Source organism: Octopus sinensis, linkage group LG4 (assembly GCF_006345805.1).
Source record: "Octopus sinensis linkage group LG4, ASM634580v1, whole genome shotgun sequence".
NCBI lineage: Eukaryota > Metazoa > Mollusca > Cephalopoda > Octopoda > Octopodidae > Octopus > Octopus sinensis.
In genome coordinates, this window is record NC_043000.1 from 85340356 (window position 1) to 85362051 (window position 21696).

At 35.2% G+C, this 21696-nt stretch overlaps 1 protein-coding gene across 1 annotated transcript; it reads right to left on the bottom strand.

The window, feature by feature from the left end:
* Positions 1 to 768: 768 nt before the first annotated feature.
* Positions 769 to 3815, bottom strand: LOC115211010 (transmembrane protein 70 homolog, mitochondrial). Its single transcript, XM_029779852.2, has 2 exons — positions 2597 to 3815; positions 769 to 1388 (listed from the first exon to the last, which is right to left on the bottom strand). The coding sequence occupies exons 1-2, from the start codon at positions 2717 to 2719 to the stop codon at positions 792 to 794; spliced, it is 720 nt and encodes a 239-aa protein (XP_029635712.1). The 5' UTR covers positions 2720 to 3815; the 3' UTR covers positions 769 to 791.
* Between the last annotated feature and the right edge of the window lie 17881 nt (positions 3816 to 21696).

Sequence of the window (21696 nt, forward strand, 5' to 3'; positions counted from 1 at the left end):
TGAAGTAATATTTATAAAATTTCATCTTCTTACAAGTTAGAAAGACCTCTTCATGGGGACTTAGCACCCACAATTTACTCATTTTATCTAAGCAAAGATGAATACAATATATATATATTATACATATATACATATAGTAATATTACAATATTACAAGGCAGCAACCTGGCAGAAATATTAGCATGCTGGGCGAAATGCTTAGCAGTATTTCGTCTGTCTTTCCATTCTGAGTTCAAATTTCTCCAAGGTTGACTTTGCCTTTCATCCTTTTGGGGGCCAATAAATTAAGTCGCATACTGGGGTCAATCTAATCAACTGGTCCCCTCTCCAAAAATTTTGGGCCTTGTGCCTTAGAGTAGAAAAGAATATTACAATATTACAATAACCAATAATATGTTGTGTATGTATGATCATGTAATTAACATTAGCTTATCTCACACTTTCTCATGGAACCTCTAGAAACCTTTTGCAGAACCTTAAGGTTCAGGAGAACCCCACTTGAGAAATGCTGATCTAACCCATGCTAGTAAAATCAAACAAACTTATTTTTACATCTATAAAGTTATACAATAAATCTAACAATATGTGAGTGTATGTAACAAGATCCAATCTGGCAAAACACAAATCATATAGAAACAGCTCCCCAAATTCACTCTAGAATTACTGAAATATGAGAGAGAGAGAGTGTGTGTGTGTGTGTGTGTGTGTGTGTGTGTGTATGCGCACACATGTGCATAATTTATAAATTTAAAAAATCCAGTAAAAATATTTTAAATCAAAGGCAAGAGACTTTATTTTTCAGTTTGCTGCTTAATAGATTTTGGCAACTCCAAGTCCAGTGGTTTGTCAAAACCCATCAAGTGAATATAAGATTGTTTATCAAGAAAGAATTTTGGATCCAGAAAAAGGGGTTTTCCTTTAATTATCACACTTGTGAAAGGACCAGTAAGAGTTGGAGCATTCACATCTTCAGCTTTAAAAGTCAGTTGCTTACGCATGCTAAAAAGGTTGAAAGTAGCAGCAGTAAAGACATTGGAAGTGTCCTCAAAGTAAACATCAGTCACATACTTCTTACTTACCATATGTATTAACAATGGTGTCACAACTATAAAAAATGCAAAGAAAACACTTACAGCAGCCTTCAATGGCAATGATGTGTCTACAGAGTTATACAAAATGACTGGTTGCATACCCAGACCTAAAAGACTGGTGGATATAGAAAACAACTTAACTGCTTTTATTGTCTTGGTCAAAGGTCCACTATAAATAAGTTTGCCTTTTGTAGGATCATACAATGGTTGATTAGTAAATTCATCTTTTGGTATAGATAGTTTCTCAGCCTGGTAGGGTTTAAGACTTGAATGAAATTTGGAAACCTGAAAATTAGGCTGAAAATAGTAAACAAAATATGTCAGGCTATTTCTAGTCAATTTTGAAATATCAATTAACAATGGTTTATAGATTCTTTTACTAAATAAATGGATCTCTGATGGGGTTTCAGTAGTTCAATCAACTGAATTAACATGAGCAGAGCATTCCATGGATATGTGTATCCTTAATATACTCAGTGTAATAGTGTGATGCAGCTGTACTAGTGTGATAGTATAATAGTGTGAAACAGCTGTACTTTGCAAATTACAGGTACAATTCACTCAACACTCATTTTCTATCAACCCAATTTTCACTCATAAAGTGTGGGTCAACATGAGGCAATGGTAAGAGACACTTGCCCAAGATACCATGCAATAGGATCAAATCTGCGACCTTGTAATTGCAAAGTAAACTCTAATTATTCATTCATGCTGCATCTCCATACAATCTTCTATACATAGTCTTTAACATGTCTTTATTTCATAAAAGTTTGAGTTTATTAGAATTCAAACTTCAACTTTCACAAGGTGTTACACATAAAGACATAAAACACAAGTCAGTCTTAAAACATCAAGAAATATTTTGATGTTATTTCAAATTAACCCATTAAAGGCCATAATTGAACAATGAATTATTTATAAATCTTTACAATTTCTTAGCTCCTAAGGGCTCTTTGATATATCAGGCCGAGTAAAAAGCAAGCAACGTTTTGAAACATGAAATTCATCACAATATATTTCAACAGTGTGGGAATTTTATTCATCGAAGTAAGTACCATTACAATCAACACATTTTTGCCAACGAGTTACAAGTTTGTTTATTCTAATAACATAAAAATCTGGAGTTCTGGAACTGATGAACTCTTTGAACGCACTTTCAGCATCGGTTTGATTTTTGAACTATATCAATATATATCCATTTTACCCGAAGTTATGACGGAAAAATCGGTTCTTGTTAATTTTTCGAAAGTCCTCTCCCCATCCCCAGGGTCGTCAGCGCGCATTTTTTTCATATTCGTTTTCCATACACTTGCTAACACCCACCAAGCTAGTTATTTATTTTTTTGTTCCCGAGTGAAGGTCTTTATATTAATCCCCAAAACAATGTTTCAAGTGTATTAGCATTCACATAGCAGAATTGAAAAGTGATTTGGTTTCACTACAAAGTGGATTGTACACTATGATTGAGAAACAAACTAAAAATATATATATACATATATACTTACAAATATGTTACAGCCACTAGTTGTTAGAATTCTATTCAAAAAGGCTGGCGCCGTATTCAAGCGAAGCCTGACCATCAACATTTTGTCCTCTACACTAAGTCGAACAACCGGTGAAAGTTTCATGAAAAAACATTATACCGGGATTAAGTAATCTAGCCTCAAATATTCACATAAAACTAATTAGAAACGAGAAATACATTTGTTGAAATGTATAAAAAAAACATAACGTAATCCTTAGAAACAGTATAATGTTTTTCTGAGTATATCAAATTTTTCCTTTTAAATGTGGTGTATACTAGTGTATTATAAGTTACGTAAGGAACTGAGAACTGTTTCAAAGGTTATCCAAAACAACTAAGAACATACGTTTTGATTTCTTGAGTGTGATGTGCTACATTAGTTACCACAAGTTTAGTGGAGTGTAAAATCATCGTATGTGATAGAGATACATTGAAGAGCGAAATTATTCATTTCCAAAAATGTATTTTGCTTAATAATATTCATTGACCTACCATATACGACGACGTCGGCTGGGTTAACAGTTACTCGTCTGCATAACTTTGACGTTTGTTATGGAGCATGGATAATGGATAGTTAACCGAAAACATATCTATATTCGTTTAGTGCTGCGTTCACTTACAACTACGAATTAAATTTTAAAAGAATAGAATAAAAATTTTTAAATCTCAACCTCTCAGTTACTCTCTTTCGGTATTAATATTTCTAAGACAGGAAATATTTATTTCAGAATGGAAAAAATATAAATAAAAGGAAATCAGATGAGACAGGCACACTGCCTCAATTACTTATGATGCCAGAAAAACTGATGTTCCTCTCCCTAAATTTTTGAGACAAGTGAAAATACTGACGACATTAAAGCAGGAGTTTGTGAGGATGATGCGCTGGAACAGATATGGTCAGCGAGGCAAAAGCACTTCATGGTCAACTGCTCAGAAACGCCCAATATCTCAAAAGACTGCCTGGAAAACGTGGTTAAATTTTTAAAATTACATTTTGGGCAATGGAATATTTAAAAAAAAACAATGTCACATTTTCACGGCTGTTACTGCTTACTTTCGGTTTGTGACCACAAACGGAAAGTGGAAAATCTACCCGGCTATGTCCAGGCGGACGTGTCGAATAAGAACACCCCTCCCACTAACCTTTTTTTCTACAAAATTTTTTTTACGGATCTTTATTTTCAACCATGGAGATAAAGGTTGCGAATTTTTAATCCTCGCTCACATTTAAAGAGACAAAAATTGGTTAATGTTTACAATATTACCCGGAAACGAAGTTTTAAAAAATAGTGCAACGGTGTAAAAAAGAAATGTGTAGGAAACGAATATGAAAACAAAAATGCGTGGAAAGCGATGGGGGAGGGGAAGAGGACTTCGGAAAATTCAGAAGATCCGAGTTTTTCCTCCGAACTTTTAGGAAAATGTGGGGTTTTTTAATGAAATTTTATATAACTACCTTTCAAACAGCAAAGATTACGATTATAAAGAAATTTGTGAGTAAAATCTTTTCCAAATGGGTGGGGAGAGAACTTCGAAAAATTCGCAAGATCCGATTTTTTCCTTCGTAACTTTAAGGAAAATGGATATCTTTTAATGAAATTGTATATTAACACCTTTCAAACGACATGCATTAGAGATGCCTAATGTGCCATAAACCCCTTATTTTGTTCAGGAAAAAAGATGGGGGAACCCCCAAAAATGCGTTTTTTAAGGTGAAGTGGAAACTGCATTGGCCCCTTTTCTAAACCCATATTTTAAGATAACATTTTTAAGAAATACGTTTTCTAGAATGTGGATTACATTAGATTGAAAATTCAAAGAAGTTTGAAAAGAATAATAAGTGAAAATACTGAAGTTATAAAAATTAGTGGTAACAAAGTCTAGACAGGTGAGAAAAAGAAGAATCTTTTCGGTTTGACCGGCAGTTTTTTCTAGCGGTGTCATATGAAATTGTCACCTATAATTATGACCCTAGTATCGATCTATTGCATTTCAATCTGTTTTAGGGTTAGGGGTGGGGGGAAGGGTCTCTTTTTTTTTTTTCAGAAATGTAAATAAACCTAATCTGTTTCTTAAACGAGGGACATATACATACGACACAGAATGTTTTCACCTCAATAGACGTCATTGATTGGTTGAAATTGCAGAAATTGAAGAAAGAAAACAACAAATATCTTACAAACTATAGAATTTTCTCAATAAAGCCAAGAGAAAAAGATGTTTTATAAACACATTCTACCAGTATACAAAGTTTAAAAGTGTTTAGTTACGTGGAAATTATTTTTAAAAACTGCCGGTCAAACCGAAAAGATCCAAAAAGAATGATACAAAATCCTTACACATTAGTGTTTGTGTCTTTGAGAAACAAGTAAGAGTATAATATTAAAACAAATTATCTTTTACATACCTCTTAAAAATCACTGGACATATAAATCCCAGATTGCAGATTGTGACATATTAGGTCGCTGTGATTCATTCATCAAAACAAAAAGAAAAGCATTTTCCAATAATTCTGGTTTCTGCACACCCCCTTTTTCCGAATGCAAATAAGGGGTTTGCAGTACAGTCATTCTTTATGTTGTTTGTCTTTCGTTGTTCGAAAAAATAGTTCATATTCCATGTACTCACACTTCATATTTTGTGAATCTTGTGGTACCAGTGCCGGTGGCACATAAGAAAACCATCCGAACGTGGCCGTAGCCAGTACCGCATCGACTGGCCTCCGTGCTGTGGGCACGTAACAAACACCATCCGATCGTGGCCGATCGCCAGCCTCGTCTGGCACCTGTGTCGGTGGCATGTAACAAACACCATCCGATCGTGGCCGATCGCCAGCCTCGTCTGGTACCTGTGTCGGTGGCACATAAAAAACACCATCCGAGCGTCGCCGTTCGCCAGCCTCGTCTGGCACCTGTGTCAGTGGCACATAAAATCACCCACTATACTCTCGGAGTGGTTGGCGTTAGGAAGGGCATCCAGCTGTAGAAACACTGCCAGATCTGACTGGCCTGGTGCAGCCTTCGGGCTCCCCAGACCCCAGTTGAACCGTCCAACCCATGCTAGCATGGAAAGTGGACATTAAACGATGATGATGATGATATAGATGTAAGTATGTACATATATGTATGTATATATGCATATATATATATATATATATATATATATATATATATATGTATATATATATTATTATATGATTGAACACCACACATCCTCTTCCAGGTAAGTTTTATCTTAATAATTATGATGCGCACTCTATACGATCTTTTTACTCTTTCTCTCTTATTTTTTTACCTTCTATTCTCCCACTAGTCTATCCTATTATTCTGTCACTCTCTCTCCCTCACTCCTCCTCCTTTGCTCATGTGGCTCCCACGTGACCATCAGCCATCTTTCTTTCTCTCCATTGTAGCTGGAACAAGGAAGACGTGTTCTTGTCTGTCTCCTGTCCAAGCTTGATTTACGCGTTCGCCACCACAACCTTGTTTAGGCTTAGCAGCCCTTCCTGTTTGTTTTCACTGTCCTGTTTGTGTTACCAATTTTGACCCTCCACAAAATCCCAAATTTTATTTAATTTGCTTTATCGAAAGCATATATTGTTGTTAAATGCTCAAAATACAAGTGTAGAAAAACAGCCCACAACTGATGAAGGGTCGTTGTCTTTTGTTATACGAAAAAATAGTTCATATTCCATGTACCAATGAAATGTATATATATTTTGTTAAAGATATCCAATATCCTTAAAGTGATGAGGACAGATATCAGATCTTGTGAATTTTCCGTAATCCTCTCCCCACCACCCCTACCCCCGTTGCTTTCCGAGCATTTTTGTTTTCATATTCGTTTTCCGTACATTTTTTTAAACTCGTTGCACTATTTTTTTTTTTTTCGTTTCCAGGTAAACATTAACCCACAGATTTTTTTTTAATTTATCTTTTTTCCAAACTATCAATGTCATTTGCCTGTGACGATTTTTCCACTTTCAGTTTGTGACCATAACCCAAAAGAATTCTACTGAGAGTGGCATTCATTAAAAATATTTTTTTTTAATCATATTCAGTAAGTTGCCAAGTATGAATTGTTTGAACTAATTCTACCTCCCAGAACTCATGAATAGAAGATATAAACAAAGTCTGCTATACTTACCGTACTTGTGTAACAATAAATTAAATATAATTCTCTTTTATTCTCTGCTTAGCACCAGAAGAATAAATCTCTACCAGCATAAAGGATCTATGTTGAAAAATGGTTCTCTCAATCTTTCATCAAATGGCATTTTACAAATAACTCCTCCTCTTGTTTTGCAAAGAAAAATACATCATTATTGTTTAAATTCTTTGTGTGTCCTGTGTATCACATGTGACGCATACAATCTATTCCACTGGTATCCATGCATCATACTTAATAAACATTACCAATTTTTTTTCAACCACCAGAATAACTTGGGATTTATGAAAGGAAAGCTTTATATAACTCAGAATATATGAAACAAGGGCTAACTAAAAGTCCAAAAACAAGCAAGGATGTTTAGCACAAATTTATGAAGATGCTTTGTTCAGGCAAAGGGTTAGTGCTTGCAAGTGTTGGATGTGGTTTATCGAGGCAGATTTTCTACTGCCAGTTGCTCTTCCTGTAGTGAACCCCCTCACCTGTTTCCAAGGAAGGTAATACTTCCCCATGATGTCATCAAAGAATGCTTCTCTAAAGATATTATAAATCATATTTGCAAAGAAACTGTTAGATATGCCGCACAAAAGGGAGATTTGCAGTTTACTTTGTCTGTTAAGGATCTTTACAAGTATTTTGGAATTCTTCTTTTGTCAAGCTACAATAAACTACCCTGTAGAAGAATGTACTGAGAGACTAGATCCAGTTCAAACAATCATTTATTAGGTTTGCAGGTATGAATTTTGAAGTAAGGTATATGGTAAACTTTGACAGCTACTCATTTTGGACCACTATTATATTTTGACAATCTTTATTTTTTGTTAGAAAGCTGACACATTTATTTCTTTATTCTAACTCATTTTGCACTTTATAAAGTATTTATAAATCCGTTTTTTTTTGTTGCTTTTTTTGTTGCTATTTTTGTTTAGAGATGGGTAAGTCGGAAATTCTTGGAAATACAGCATCACAGACAGTTCGAAATATTAATGGCGTATTTCATTCTTACGTTATTACACAGCAGACAGTATCGAATTTATCATTATCATTTAACGTCCATGCTGGCATGGGTTGGACGGTTTGACTGGGGACTGGCAAGCTGGGAGGCCACACCAGGCTCCAATCTGATCTGGCAATGTTTCTACAGCTCGATGCCCTTCCTAACTCCAATCACTCTGAGAGTGTAGTGGGTGCTTTTTATGTGCCACTGGCACAGGGAGCCGGGTGTGTGTATGGTGATATGGATGCATATGTCTGTGTGCATGTTTGTTGGTATATGTGTATACTAATTTTACCTGTTTGCATGATATTCAAATATACATTAATTTACTTTGCATTCATCTGTATGTGCGCACCGTCTCTGCATATGTATCTTTCTCTCTCTCTCTCTCTCCATGTATATATGTATGTGTATACATGTGTGTGTGTGCGTGTGCGTGTGAGTGTGTGTATTCTAACCAGTTCTATCTACTTATCACATGAAGCAACACATCTGTACTGTCAGATGCTCCTGAACCAGGTAAGTATCCCACCCATGAGAGATCAATACTAGATGTGTTGAAACAATGGTCTCTTTTGTGTTGGGACTATTTGAAATGATGGAACAAAAATGGCACCACTACAGGATATAAGCAAAGCTGCATGAGGCAATTGAGGTGCAGTTGAGGATAAGGAGAATGGAATTACCCTGCTAAGATGGCATGATAATAACTAAGTAAATCTTGTAACCAATTTGAAATATGAGAAGGTTTTTGATGTTGGTAGCTGTAAATGATGAAAAAAATCTTGAGAGAAATAGAATATTTGTACCTCAATAAAAAATTGTGAAGCTATATAACAAACAAACGAGAGGTGTCAACCTATTTGACAAACTGAGAGGTCATTATCAAATTAGAATACAATCAAGAAAATGGTATTGGCCTTTGTTTAGATTTTGCCTCAATGGAAGCATTGTAAATTTATGGATTCTTTTCTGCTCTATTCAGAGGAATATTTCTCTAATGAAATTTATAAGGCAAATAGTTACTGCATTGCTTGCTGCTCCAGATTTAGAAAAGAAGAGAGTGGTACATCCTAAAACAAAGAAGCAAGTTCCACATGTGGCACGATTCAAAATAGAGACCACCTTGTCAACAAAATTGAAACTCAAAGGTAATGCACAGTTTGTGGAAAATGCACCAAATTTGTTTGCATCAAATTGCAATGTAGGCCTACATCCTGACACATGCTTTTTTCATAGATGTTCTCCAAAGTCAAGCTGTTCGGGACCCTTGCCACAGCTTCCTTCATCTTTTCCTTCAGTTTGAGGAACAACCAAAAGTCACAGGGAGCAATGTCTGGGCATTGGGGAGAGTGGGGGATAGTTTTGGTGTCCATTTCTGTCAAGTAGTTGGTTACCAGGGTGAAATTGTGGACTGGTACATTGGCCTAGTGCTCTGGCCTTTTGTGATGAAATCTCTTCCTGAACTCCTTCAAAACCTCCACAAAGTATTTTTTGTTGACTGTATGGCCAGATGGAACTCAGTGGATGTAGATGATGCCCTTTCTGTTGTAAAATTGGATTGTTATGAGCTTCTCACTAGACTTGTTTGCCTTGCCTCTTGTGCCAGTGAAAAACAGATGCTTGGCTCATACAAATTGATCGTAAGCAGTTTGGAACATTTCTTAACTTTCTGCAGTGTTTTTTCTCAGTTTAACACAAAACTTTATTGCATAGCAAGCTTCCAAATTATCTTCACATCTCGACTGCATTCTACAGATTAGTCATCTGTGACAAGCAGTGTTTAGTGTAGTGTGTTCAAAGTGCTGTTACAGTCATCTCTTCAATCTGGAATAGTAAAAGTTGGCAGGTCAGTTTATGAGAAGTATAGTGCATTCTGGAATGTACCTTACATCTTCAAATTTTCCTTATTTGTTTATTTATTTATCTATTTATTCATTCATTTATTGAACTCTGTTTTGGGCAGACCAATTGAAAAATATGCATTATCCATTACTGTTTTAACAATTTGCTTCAGAACAATACAGGGAAATCTAATTATCACTGGTACATAAATGTATGCTCTCAGTTTGATAAGTGCCAACACATGAAACTCTTGGTTTTTCAATCACTCTATAACTTCTGCTGATTACTGATATATATATATATATATATATATATTATAAACACACATAAACACAATCCGTGGGCTTCTTTCAGTTTCTGTCTACCAAATCCAAGGCTTTGGTCAGCTCTGAACTATAGAAGAATACACTTGCTCCCAAGTGTCATACAGTGAGATTGAACCTGAAACCATGTGGTTGGAAACCAACCTTCTTAACCATACAACCAAGCCTGCATCTATATTATTCAGATTATTCAAATCAAACAGAAGTTATTATCCATATGCGCTTCTTTTTGGTTATTTGTCTGGACTAGAGTTATTGTGTTAGATTTTAAGAAATTATTTTAAAAAATGAGGGCTTATATGAGGAAATAATATTGGATCTTAGCATATCGTCAGTCATGTCTAATTCATATTTTAATCATGACAAAGTTTATTGTTCCCTGATCAATAAAAAAGAACCCACAAAACAGGATCTTTTCAACAAGTCAAACTTCTGATTTTATTGAAAACTTGTAAACAGACATAGTTTTCTATCCAATTACAAAAATTCACCCAACTATGCCACCTATTTTTCTCTTTATTGAGAAACTAATAATAAAAAAGTTACAAACCTGTAAAGATTGATGTTCTTTTTGTAATTTTAGCCAGTGCAATCCAACACAAAGCTAGGAGTTAGTGAAGCTTATGGTACTGCAGTATTTCTGTGCAGACATATTCTTTGTGTGTCATTTTTTTACATTTATTTATGCCAGTTAATGTAACTTCAGCAGAAGGACTATAGATAATTATCAATATTTTTTTCTGAGTGGCTGTGTGGTAAGTAGCTTGCTTACCAACCACATGGTTCCGGGTTCAGTCCCACTGCGTGGCACCTTGGGCAAGTGTCTTCTACTATAGCCTTGGGCCGACCAAAGCCTTGTGAGTGGATTTGGTAGAGGGAAACTGAAAGAAGCCCATCGTATATATGTATATATATGAGTGTGTGTGTGCGTGTGTGTTTGTGTGTCTGTGTTTGTCCCCCCAACATCACTTGACAACCGATGCTGGTGTGTTTACATCCCCGTAACTTAGCGGTCCGGCAAAAGAGACCGATAGAATAAGTACTAGGCTTACAAAGAATAAGTCCTGGGGTCGATTTGCTCAACTAAAGACAGTGCTCCAGCATGGCCACAGTCAAATGACTGAAACAAGTAAAAGAGTAAAAGAGTATAAGTGAGCATGAAATTCTGAGCATAAGTCAAGCACATGTCATGTTTCAACAAGCAGGAACTTGGTCTAGTCTTTTGGGTGCCAGGTCAGATAATGCAAAATGCAGAGCTTTTGCAACATGCGGGTAGTCAACTGTCATAGAACACAGATTATGATGATAGGGCAGTAAAAGTTGGTAAGGTGTCACAGTAAAATGTTTCATCTTGAAGTTGCAGTAACAGCCCTCAAGGAATGAGAATGAATACAATTGATGGGTAGCGGTGGGAGAGTTACATATGACTATTAATAAAGAGGTAAAGAAAGTTCAAGACAAAGCATGATTGATGAAGTACTAAATGATTGTGTTGTCAAATTGAACCAGGGGAGAATATTCAAGTGATTATTGAGTGACTTTTATCAAATGTTACAATTATAGTTTGCATCATATATTTGGGAATGGAGGGTAGATTAAAGAGTACTTTGTGCCACACTAGTTTTTGTTTAATCCTTATTTTGGCATATTTATGTGTATACATATGAATGTATGTGTATACATATGAATTTATGTATATACATATGAATGTATATTATATAATAAAAATTTGCATTCAAATATATAAGGTTTACTGTGAATGATATACAGATGCAATGAAAATGGATTGAAAGCCACATTATAAAGAAACAAGTGACATAGAAAGTAGAAATATTTAGGGTATTCCTTATTCTTGGCATAATTTTCAGTTAACAAGTTAGCTTTAACAAATGTTTCAAATATCCCCTTTGTCCAACTTTTGTAATATTCACCTATGCTATACACAGAAGAAAAACTGTATTCCAATTTTCAAAAACATCCATTTTCTGCCTGTTTTTAAAAGAAAGGAAATATCTAAATGTTTCATACATCGTTTTGCACTTGTGTTAAGGTACAAAATAATAGTTTCAGATTTTGGCTCAAGGCCAGTAATTTGAAGTGGTAGGAGTTAGTCAATTACATTATACCCAGTGCTCAACTGGTACTTATTTTATTGGTCTGGAAAAGATGATAAGCAAAGTCAACTTTGGCAAAATTCAAACTCAGAACATAAAGAGCCAGAAGAAATTCTACTAAGCATTCTGTCTCACATTTTGATAATTCTGTGAGTTTGCCACCTTAATACCATCAGCTTTCTACCTTTAATGAAATTGTTTTCTGTGATAGATTTAATTCAACATTTAATGGTGCACATTTCAGTATTTAAATTTCTTGTGTCTTTGTGTGTGAGACGGGGGTCACTTTATGCATCCATTTACTGTAATGTAGTATTTTCTATAAGTTCATTTTTGTCAGGTCCCATGAGTGCCAGATTAACGAGTTTCTACTGTATATGAATGTGATTTTTTTCTAAAATAATGTCCTGAAAATGGAAAATCAATTGAACTTTTCAAGTCAATAACTTGGCAAAATCGTTTTTAATGAATCATTTTCATGAAAGTGTCAATATGTTTTCACCATCTCTTATAAATAAGCTAGTTGCCCTGCTAAATATTAGATTGTCAAATGGAAATTGTTACTCATACAATTGATATAGATTGATATTCTAGCATCATAAACATTGGTACCCACAGGCTTATCAGCTATGAATTGGATCCAACTTGAATTTTGTTGTGGGCAAGATAAGGGCCACATATTTTTAAAAACTTGTTTAGACCCTCTGACACATGAGTTTCATTCCAACCCATAGTTAAGTATTGTAAAACAATTCTTCTCTACCCTTTTATAGCTTGTATCCTCTTCTACTAAACGATATTTTATAAATGTCCTCTGCCCTTGTTTTGCCAAAAAGAAAAAAATACAAGATTATTTTAATTAAAGAGAAATTGATTTGCAGTGTTTTTTTTTTTCTACTTTTCCATCCAGCATGAAAGCACGTTGCTTAGTGGTTAGGGTGTCAGCATCATGATCAGAAGATTGTAGTTTTGATTCCTGGACCGGGTGACGCATTGTTTTCTTGAGCAAAACACTTCATTTCACATTGCTCCAGTCCACTCAGCTGGCAAAAATGAATAACACCATTGAAACCGGGAAACTGGGCCCATGAGCCTGGCTAGGCTTTAAATGGGCACATTTATTATTTTATTCCATCCAGCATGTGTCTCTTCTTTTAGATATTTGCATGGATAATTGCCTCCATGTTAAATTTTTATGGAAATTATTAAAGGTGAGGATTTATATAATGAAATCATAATGAATCTTGCATACTATCAGTCATGTTTCAACTCACTTATAATACAATGTCCATCTCATTTTAATCCCAACAAAGATTATTTTGAAAATGTGTTTAGAATATAAATATATGACTTGATCTATTCCTAATTTTATTCCTAAAATGTTCATGACCCCTCTAAACAATCAGCGGCATAATTACAGATGTGTAAGACCCCATATTTGTTGCCTCAAAACTTCCATAAAAATAGATACTTTTTAACAAAATTTTCAACAAATACCACTTAGATGCTGTGAATCCAAAGTATAGAGGGATTTATGGGAAAGAATTTTCCGAGAGGGTAGAGAGAGGTGTTTCAGAAAATTCACACAAACTGACTTTTTTCCCTCGTAACTTTCAGGAAAATGGATATCTTTTAATGAAATTTTAAACAAAAACCTTTCAAACAACATAGATTACGATTATAAAAAAATTTGTGGAGAAATGTTTCCTGAAGGGGTGGGAAGAGGAGTTTCGAAAAAACAGAGTTTTGGATCAGGAAGACCAAATAAGTTGGAACTACTCCGTTTTGAGAGGATTTTTCTCATGTTTTTAAACCACAGCCTTCGAAATGATGAGGGAGAACATCTTTTTATGAAAAAAGTTTAGAAAATTTTTCTACAACTCCCCCCAACCTCATCATCCCACTCTGGACCGATTGTGATCAATTTTTTTTTTGCACTTCAAAACCGAGGGAGAAGACTTTTCAGTAATAAAAAAATACAAAAAATTTTTAACATTTTCAGAGGAAAAAGTGAATGATTTAAGGGAGCTTTGGCTGTTGTTTCTGGCATATCCTAAGACAACCTTCCTCATTTCTGTCTCACTCTTGAATATATTGATGTTTTTCAATATTTTCTCCCCATAAATATGCTAGAAAAAAAAAATTCGAAAATTTTTTCTTTTTCAACCTGTCCATGATTGTTTTTGATTATGATTTAAAATATTGGAGAGCCTTGAAAAGGTCATTGCTGGCATTTATCCAGTGAATTTACAAAACAAAAAGAGTTATGGGATCTTTATGGTTTTCATCACTGTTTACAATTTTGTTCCAATTGCTTTCAAATTTGGTATATGGATTAAGTTTTGTACACTAATTATGAAAATAAAATTCATTTACTCTATAAATCTATAATTAAAAAGTTATTAGCCTTTAAAATTTGCAAAATTTGGATATTTTAGCCAATCAGAAGAGAATATTTTACACATCATCATGGCGAAGAAGTGTTTCCATAGTAACCAAAGATGCTGTGCATGTGCACAAGGAGGAGGAGATAAGAGAAAGCTAATTTATTTTATAAAATCCTAGAGTGCAAACTTTCATTCTTGAATTTTTTAAAACTAATAAATGTCTGTTTTAAACAATGTGTTGACTGTTATTTCTAGCAACTCCTGTTGGTTTGTTTGTAGCTTTTAGATATTTGATTTGCTCATGAATGTTTTCATGCTAACTTTGTGTATAGTTTAATATTTTGACTGTTATTTCTAGCAACTTCTTCTGGTTTGATCCAAACTTTTAAATATTTAATATACTCGCAAATGCTGTCATGCTTTTCACTGCTTACTGTAGTTAGTTTAATGTTTTGACATGCTGATGTCCCCACCCCTTTGATGATAGAAGTGGCAGCTAACGTGCTGTTTTCTGATTGGCTGGAAATTCTGAAAATTATCAAAGTTTGAACACCTGTAACATTTTTGGAAAATTTTTCTGGAATAAATTAATAATAAATTCAAATTCAGCATCAAAAATTACATTTATATGATACATTAAAAAAATTTGTTAAAGATAATCGTAAACAGTGATGAAAACCACAAAGGTCTGAGGTATATAAATGATAATTCATTTTAAGGGCATAATTTTCTGTTAGAAAATATTTTTTCTTATACACACACACACATACACAGGGCTTCCCTTGATTGAGGTGGGAATAAAAATTTAAGTTACAATTTTTTTTTGTTGTTGCTTATATTCTACTAATGGACCATGCGTATGTTACTTTGGCATCATCATTCCATAAAATGTGTTTAATGGGAGGAAAATATTCTTTTCTGCACTAGGCACAAGGCCTGAAATTTGGGGTGGGGGCGGGGGTGCCAGTTGATTAGATCAACCCCAGTACGCAACTGGTACTTAATTTATCGACCTCCTGAAAGGATGAAAGGCAGAGTCGACCTCAGCAGAATTTGAACACAGAATGTAAAGATAGACGAAGTACCTATTTCTTTACTACCCACAATGGGCTAAACACAAAGAGGACAAACAAGGACAGACAAACGGATTAAGTCGATTACATCGACCCAAGTGCGTAACTGGTACTTATTTAATCGACCCCGAAAGAATGAAAGGCAAAGTCGACCTCGGTGGAATTTGAACTCAGAATGTAGCGGCAGACGAAATACCTATTTCTTTACTACTCACAAGGGGCTAAACACAGAGAGGACAAACAAGGACAGACAAACGGATTAAGTTGATTACATCGACCCCAGTGCGTAACTGGTACTTATTTAATCGACCCCGAAAGAATGAAAGGCAAAGTCGACCTCGGCGGAATTTGAACTCAGAACGTAGCGGCAGACGACGCTAGGCATTTCGCCCGGCGTGCTAGCGTTTCTGCCAGCTCGCCGCCTTAATGGGAAAAAAATATTGAAAAAACATCAATACATGTGAGAGTGAAAACAGAGGGTAGTTTGGGATGTGTTAGAAACAACAGCCAAATCTCCCTTGAATCTAAATACACCTTTCCTTCTGAAAATATTTACAATTTCTTTTTTTTCTCTCTCGAAGGCTCCTCCCATGGTTTTTAAGTTAAAAACAATTAGCCAAAATCGGTCCGGAGTGGGATGGGGGGATTAAAAAAATTTCAAAACTTATTTTCATAAAAAGACGCCCCCACCCCCACCATCATTTCGAAGATTGTTGTGAAATGAAAAAAATGAGCAAATCCCCGTCGAAGTGGAGTATTTGGTCTTCCTGATCCGAAACTCCTCTCCCCACCCCCTCAGAAAAAATCCTCAACAAATTTCTTTATAATCGTGATCTATACCATTTGAAAGGTATTTGTATAAAATTTCATTAAAAGATATACATTTTCCTGAAAGTTATGAGGAGAAAAAATCAGATCATGTGAATTTTCCTAAACTCCTCTCCCTACCCTCTCGGGAAAATTCTTTCCCATAAATCCCTTTATAGTTTGAATCCACAGCATCTAAGCGGTATTTGTTGAAAATTTCGTGAAAAAGTATCCATTTTTCTGGAAGCTATGAGGCAACAAATTTATAACGCCCCAAGGGGAAGTGCCGTCTAAGCTAGAGACCTGGGCGGTAGTTTTAAATTATAAAGATGATAACAATTATTGTACAATAGACAGTTTTAAAACTAGGACTAGTAATGATATTTTACATCTTGTCCTGCGACATTCATTTGAAATTTGGGTTTCTATAGAAGTTCAAGACTACAAATAAAGGAAGAGAACTTTTAAACTGTGTAAATTGTGACATTCACAACTTTCTCAAGGGAATTCGTAACCGCAATGAAGTAGAATGACTGTTCTTGAAAGCTACTGTCTGTTGTAACATATGAGAAAAACGTTTATGGCTTGAAGAGCTTCTATTATACGATCATACCAGCTGCTAGAAACAGCTACCAAAATCTCTCTCAAATCACCCCACCCCCACCCCTCAAGGGAAGGATATATTAAATAATGGGAAATCTTTCGGTATTAGTACTACTAATACCGAAAGACTGCCAAATAATATTTGTTCTAGATATAGTATACCTGGATATATTAACCTACCCGGAAAAGACGAAATGATCATGCCTGGAAAACCTTTTAACATAGATCTGCATGGTCCGAGTGGACTTAAGGATAACCCCCCCCCCCCCGTTCATAAAATCTAATTTTCAGAATGTGTTGTTATTAAGAGCGCCCAGGTATTTGTCGATAATTTTGTGGGAATATATATGTAAACGTAGATTATATACGAGGAAAGGCTATAATATTGATGGTGTTAACTAATTATTTAATAAAACAACAAATGGAGACCTTCTAACAATGCGAAAAGGACTTTTTCCGTTTCGCATTGCTAAGTCTCCTTAGTTGTTAGTTATATTACTTCTGTATCAAAATGTTTCAAGCAAACTACAGTGTTCTTCTCCAATTATTTAATACAAATTATTAACAACAATATATATTTTAATAAATGTTCGTACGACTTTCGACAAAATACTTTTCATTTGCGAAATCGTAGCTTAACATTATTAAATTGTAACTTGGAGTACACAACAAATTCAATAGAGTAAAATATGCAAGTATTCACACAAATGCGTGAAATAACCACATTGACACCTATGCATTTACATTCTTCAATTTCTTTTTTGTTTCACTTAAATACCCATTCTAAATATATACATTTGAGTTAAGAGAAATGTTACGTTTAGATACTACATCGGCGGTATGTCAGAGCGAAGGCAGTAGCTAGCTTTAATCTAACATCAATTAAATACGTTCTTTCAGCGTGACTCAACTAATTTTTCCTTGTCATTCATTCTTTGAAGATAGAATCTAAATCAACGTGTTGCTTGAGATATATTTACTTCTTGAGAGTGACGACCGATGTAGAGACAGCGATGAGCTTCCCAGTTAGTGAAGTCCATGACACAGTTTCAGTTTTTAATTATTTTACTCGCCTAATGCCTTCCAGAAAACCATAAACATCACACAATCTATTTTCTCGTCTGAAAAGTGGCAGTCATTAAAGCCTTAAAATTTATGGTATTTGTTCCGACTCAGTATGCACTGAGTTCAAATCAAGTTGAACTTTACTTTGTTGTTCATTCTTTTAGAGTTAATAGCATAAAGGAGTAATCCGGTATAACGGCGAGGTTGCTAGACCGTCACACGACAGGATTCTTTACTATTTGAGTCTTTGGGAGAATTAATCGGCTTGCTCGGTACATCTTTGCCAAGCACTGTGGGTGTTTTTAACAGACTTTCTATGACAAACATTCGTGTCAGCTCTCTGGGAAAAAGTTAATTTCTCCGGAACAAAAGTCTTTCTTTCATATATATACATATATTTTTTATATATAAAGCTGAAGTTGTCTACTTGTGAGCAGGGTCTGGAAGAGTAGAGACATCAGACTCGCTACCAAATGCAGATTGGTGAATGCAATTGTCTTCCCAATAGCAACATATGGATGCGAGACCTGGACACTAAAGAAAGCTGACCAGAAGAGAATTCATGCATTCGAGCTTTGGTGTTGGAGAAGACTTTTACGGATTCCATGGACAGCGAGGCTCACCAATGAAGAAGTTCTTAAGCAGATCAGGCCGAAAATGTCGCTAGAAGGTAGGATCACCAAGAATAGATTGGCATATTTCGGTCATATTATGCGGAGAAAATCCCAGGAGAAGGACATCATGTTCGGAATGGTCAGTGGCAAGAGAGGAAGAGGCCGACCAAGAACCCGCTGGCTTGACACCATCAAGAGTGATACAGGAATGGGCATAGCCAATCTGAAAGAAGCGGCCCAGGATAGAACTGACTGGAGGACACTGATCCAACGAGTAACCGAGAGTCGACTTCGACTGAGCGGATAGATAGATAGTTTGTGTGTGGTAGGTTTCGTAGCCTTCAACTAACACTATCTCCTCCGAGACCCTGCGGCGCAAGTTGACCAAAATTGAGAGTATGATAGAAGAAGGCTTGCTCTTCATTCCGTAGAAGAAAAAATTCAAATCGGACCATATTAAGACCAAAAATTATTTACATGAAAAAGGTGCTTTTTTTTCTATGAAAATCCCTATTTTTTACGATTTTTTGACTGCTGTGTGGCCATTTTTTGGTGTATTTCAACCAGAAAAATGTTTACTTAAAGAATATAACAAGCTACATAATGCAAAATTTTTACTTTTCAAAAATTCCAATTCTAAAGGGTCGAAAAGAAAACAATCCCGAGCAACGCCGGGCACTTACATGCATGCGTGCGCATACTCACACACACACTCATACATACGCACACGAGACCTTATTCCAGTGGAACACACCTTTAACAGTTATTTGGTTAATAATGGCTCCTCAGGCTGGAATCTAGGAAATTGCACCATTTCTACGTTTTATAAATATATCACTACAAGTAAAAGTCGTTCTATATGATGATTAAAACCAACGTGGAGGCAGTTAGTTCACAAGAAAATTACCTCTATTCTGTCACATATCTTGTTAATAACTGGGGATGGGGGAGACATGAGTCTAAAACTTCAGATGTGTTTATGTCGTACATGCCTTTCCCGAGGCAATAGTTTCGATAGTGAAAATGAATAAGGAATTTGTTCTGTTTCTCTAGTTTTCCCTATTCAACACATAGATGAATCCCAGATTGGGCCTGAACAAGCTTTCCAGTCGTGACCACGCCGTCTTGCTTTCGGGAATAGCGCATCAAGAACTACAATATTTAACGTACCCTCCCCTTTTCCTTTACAATTGTAGTGTGTGATTTGATTGCTATTACTAGCAAGTCGAGCAACGTTGGCTCGTTTCATATTGAACAATGTATAAGGAATAGGGAAATCGGTGAAATCTATCCCCAAACATATCAAGAATTTATTGTACTGAGAAGGAAAGATAAAAGTGGGTGTCGACTCCCGTAGAATTAGAAATGGCATCATTGACATCTATCTATCTATCTATCCATCCATCTATGGTTTAAACCTTAAAACTTTAAAACTTCCTAACTCTGAAGCCTTCAAAACTTTTCGAGATTCTTTGAGACTTCTCTGAGAAATTTTTGATATTTTATGCATTGTTCCAGAAACTCTTTTTTTTTTTTTCGAGGGTTTTTTTTTTAAATTTGGGTAGTCTATTAAAATCCTTTCACACTTTTTCCACTTTTATATTTTCTCAATTTTTTCAAACTTTCCCTTTTTTTTTCATTTTCCACTTCATTTTTTTTTTTTACCTTCTCTTGTCTTGTTCATAAGTACTTTTAACTTCTCTTAATTTAACTTCCCTTGATTTATTCAGATATAATATTTCACCCTCTTTTATCTTTCTAACCTCTCCTACTAACAGCGTTAACCTGGTGTCTTTCTATACTATATGACATCATCGAGTTAAACACCAAACATATATTATATTTGAAGAACCCTGACTTTAAGACATCGCTTGAATTAACAGAAACATTTTTATCCATATATAAGCAAAACATTCATATAAGAGCAGTGTAGTTCGCTTGAAGCATTGTAATATCAAAGAAGGTTTTTAAAAAAAGATAGAAAATAGAGAGCTTCTGACTATGCGGCAAGTTTTATAAAACCTTTATATTTCAGGCACAAAGGCCCATCTTCAGAAGAAAAACAATTTGGAAAATGTCCAGTTATGCAGGTTCCGTTAACCCATTCAAATTCCACGAGGATTTCCTAGACTGTTTTTCTTCTGAAGAAGGGCCTTTGCGCCTGAAATATAAAGATTTTACAAAACTTCTCCGCATCGCCAGAAGTTTTCTAAAACACTCATCTCTCAATATAAATCTCTCGTATAAAGCTGAAGTTGTCTGTGTATGGCAGGTTAACACTATCTCCTCCGAGACCCTGCGGCGCAAGTTGACCAAAATTGAAAATATGATAGAAGGCTTGCTCTTCATTCCGTAGAAGAAAAAATTCAAATCGGACCATGTTAACACCAAAAATTATTTACATTTCTATGAAAATCCCTATTTTTTACGATTTTTTGACTGCTGTGTCGCCATTTTTCGGTGTATTTCAACCAGAAAAATGTTCACTTAAAGAGAATAACAAGCTACATAATGCAAAATTTTTACTTTTCAAAAATTCCAATTCTAAAGGGTCGAAACAAACCCGAGCAATGCCGGGCGATACTGCTAGTATGTATAAAGTTTTAAAATGCATGCTACGTTAGTGTATAATTTAACTCGTATATATAGATATGCATGTATGTGTTTGATACCTGCTCCTAGTAGTTTAAGCACGAGAGAGAGAAAAGTGAGTATGTATGAAAGAAAAAGTTAAGTGAATGCAAATGTATATAGTGAAACATTTGTCTTAAAATCATAATGCTGTTGGGTATGGGCTCCTGTTACATCTCAAACGAATCTCTAGAAGAGAAGGGTTAGAACCCAGGGTATTTATAAGAATTATATCTTATAAGAAATATATCTGTGTTCGTGGTCACACTATAGGGAAAGACTCATGCAATAAACGGAGTAATGAGTAGCAGTCAGAGACGTTAAATATAGATGAGGGGAAAGTGAAAGAATTATAACCACAGTATTATAATGAGAAGTTTTGCAATAGCTGGAGTAGCAGATATTCTAATAAGTATGAAATTAAATTTTTGACCGAAATTTTACGAGAAATACA